Below are 1,228 nucleotides of genomic sequence, written 5' to 3' on the forward strand. Positions count from 1 at the left end.
ATGAGAGGAGGTGGCAGGTGGCTGTGCCAGTAGAGGTCTGGATTATGCCAGAGGACGGAAAAAGGGGCACAGACTGGGGGCCAGGGAGGTGTGAATGGAAGGATTGGATGGATGGGTGAGCCTGGGTAGGTACGAATGGGGGATGGGCCTTTCAGATGAAAGCACAGAACAGGAGCAAAAGCATGGTTCCCGAAGGCGGCGGATGCTTGTATGCGATTCTTGGGCGGAAGAAGAGTCTGTGGATGGAGATGTGACCATTTGTTGGGGTTTTTATGGTCTAGGTCTCCCACTCCCGGGAGGTATAGCGGAACATACACTGGCATGGTGTTAGATCCATGAGGGTTTATATCTTTCTTCAACAAATGAGCAATTTGCTGAGTAACTTGGGCAAGGTGCACCCCCACGCTGAGCCTTCAGCAAAACTGGCTACTCAGACCTACCACGCAGCATGCTTAGAGGGCGCTAGAGATATCATATGCTCCACTGCTGACTCCAAGCCTGGCACTTAGGAAACACTCTGCAAGAGGGGGTTCCCATCATCCCTCATTCCTACACACCGGGAAAGCTGGCTTTGGATGAGGATTTGGAGCGGATCCTATTCGTGGTCAACCTGGGGACCATTGCCCCGATGGAGAACGTCACCGTCTTCATCAGCACCTCCTCAGAGCTCCCGACACTGCCCAGTGGGGCCGTGCGGGTCCTGCTGCCTGCCGTCTGCGCCCCAATCGTCCCCCAATTCTGCACCGAGAACGCTGGCCCCTCCAATCAACAAGCCCAAGGGTAAGGAGCCCCAGCCCGGACCAGGGACAGAGTCTCAGGTGGGCAGTGGGGAGTCTGTCCAGTGAAGTCAGGGGTGTGCAGGGCAGTGGAGATAGGAGGCAGAGGTGAAGCTCAGCGCTACAGTGGCCACCACCTGCACTATCACTCCCCCCTGCTCACTTTAGAGCACTTAAGAATCTCCTCGGAATGACCTGGATTGGTACTAGCCAGAATTCCTGGGATGTGGACAGCTGGGGATCAGAATGTCCAGGCTTTATCCTCTAATACACTCGAGAGGTATTCTCTAAGCATCTAGTATGTGCTAGACACAGAGTCGAGTGTTAGGGATCCAGGGCCCACGAAACCAACATGGTTCCTGTCTTTTTGGAACTTGGTGGGAGAGATCATTATCCCATTTATAACACCATGATATGGAACTGTTTGTGAACTTGCACGCATAATTAATTAT

At 53.5% G+C, this 1,228-nt stretch overlaps 1 protein-coding gene across 1 annotated transcript in view; it reads left to right on the forward strand.

Moving 5' to 3' along the window:
- VWA5B1 (von Willebrand factor A domain containing 5B1) overlaps positions 1 to 1,228 on the forward strand; it is a 43,415-nt gene that overhangs the window by 3,913 nt on the left and 38,274 nt on the right. Inside the window, exon 3 of the mRNA XM_011358017.1 lies at positions 510 to 780. Coding sequence (XP_011356319.1) covers positions 510 to 780 — 271 coding nt within the window. The remainder of the gene's footprint in view (positions 1 to 509; positions 781 to 1,228) is intronic.

Source organism: Pteropus vampyrus, unplaced genomic scaffold (assembly GCF_000151845.1).
Source record: "Pteropus vampyrus isolate Shadow unplaced genomic scaffold, Pvam_2.0 Scaffold36, whole genome shotgun sequence".
Taxonomy (NCBI): Eukaryota; Metazoa; Chordata; class Mammalia; order Chiroptera; family Pteropodidae; genus Pteropus; species Pteropus vampyrus.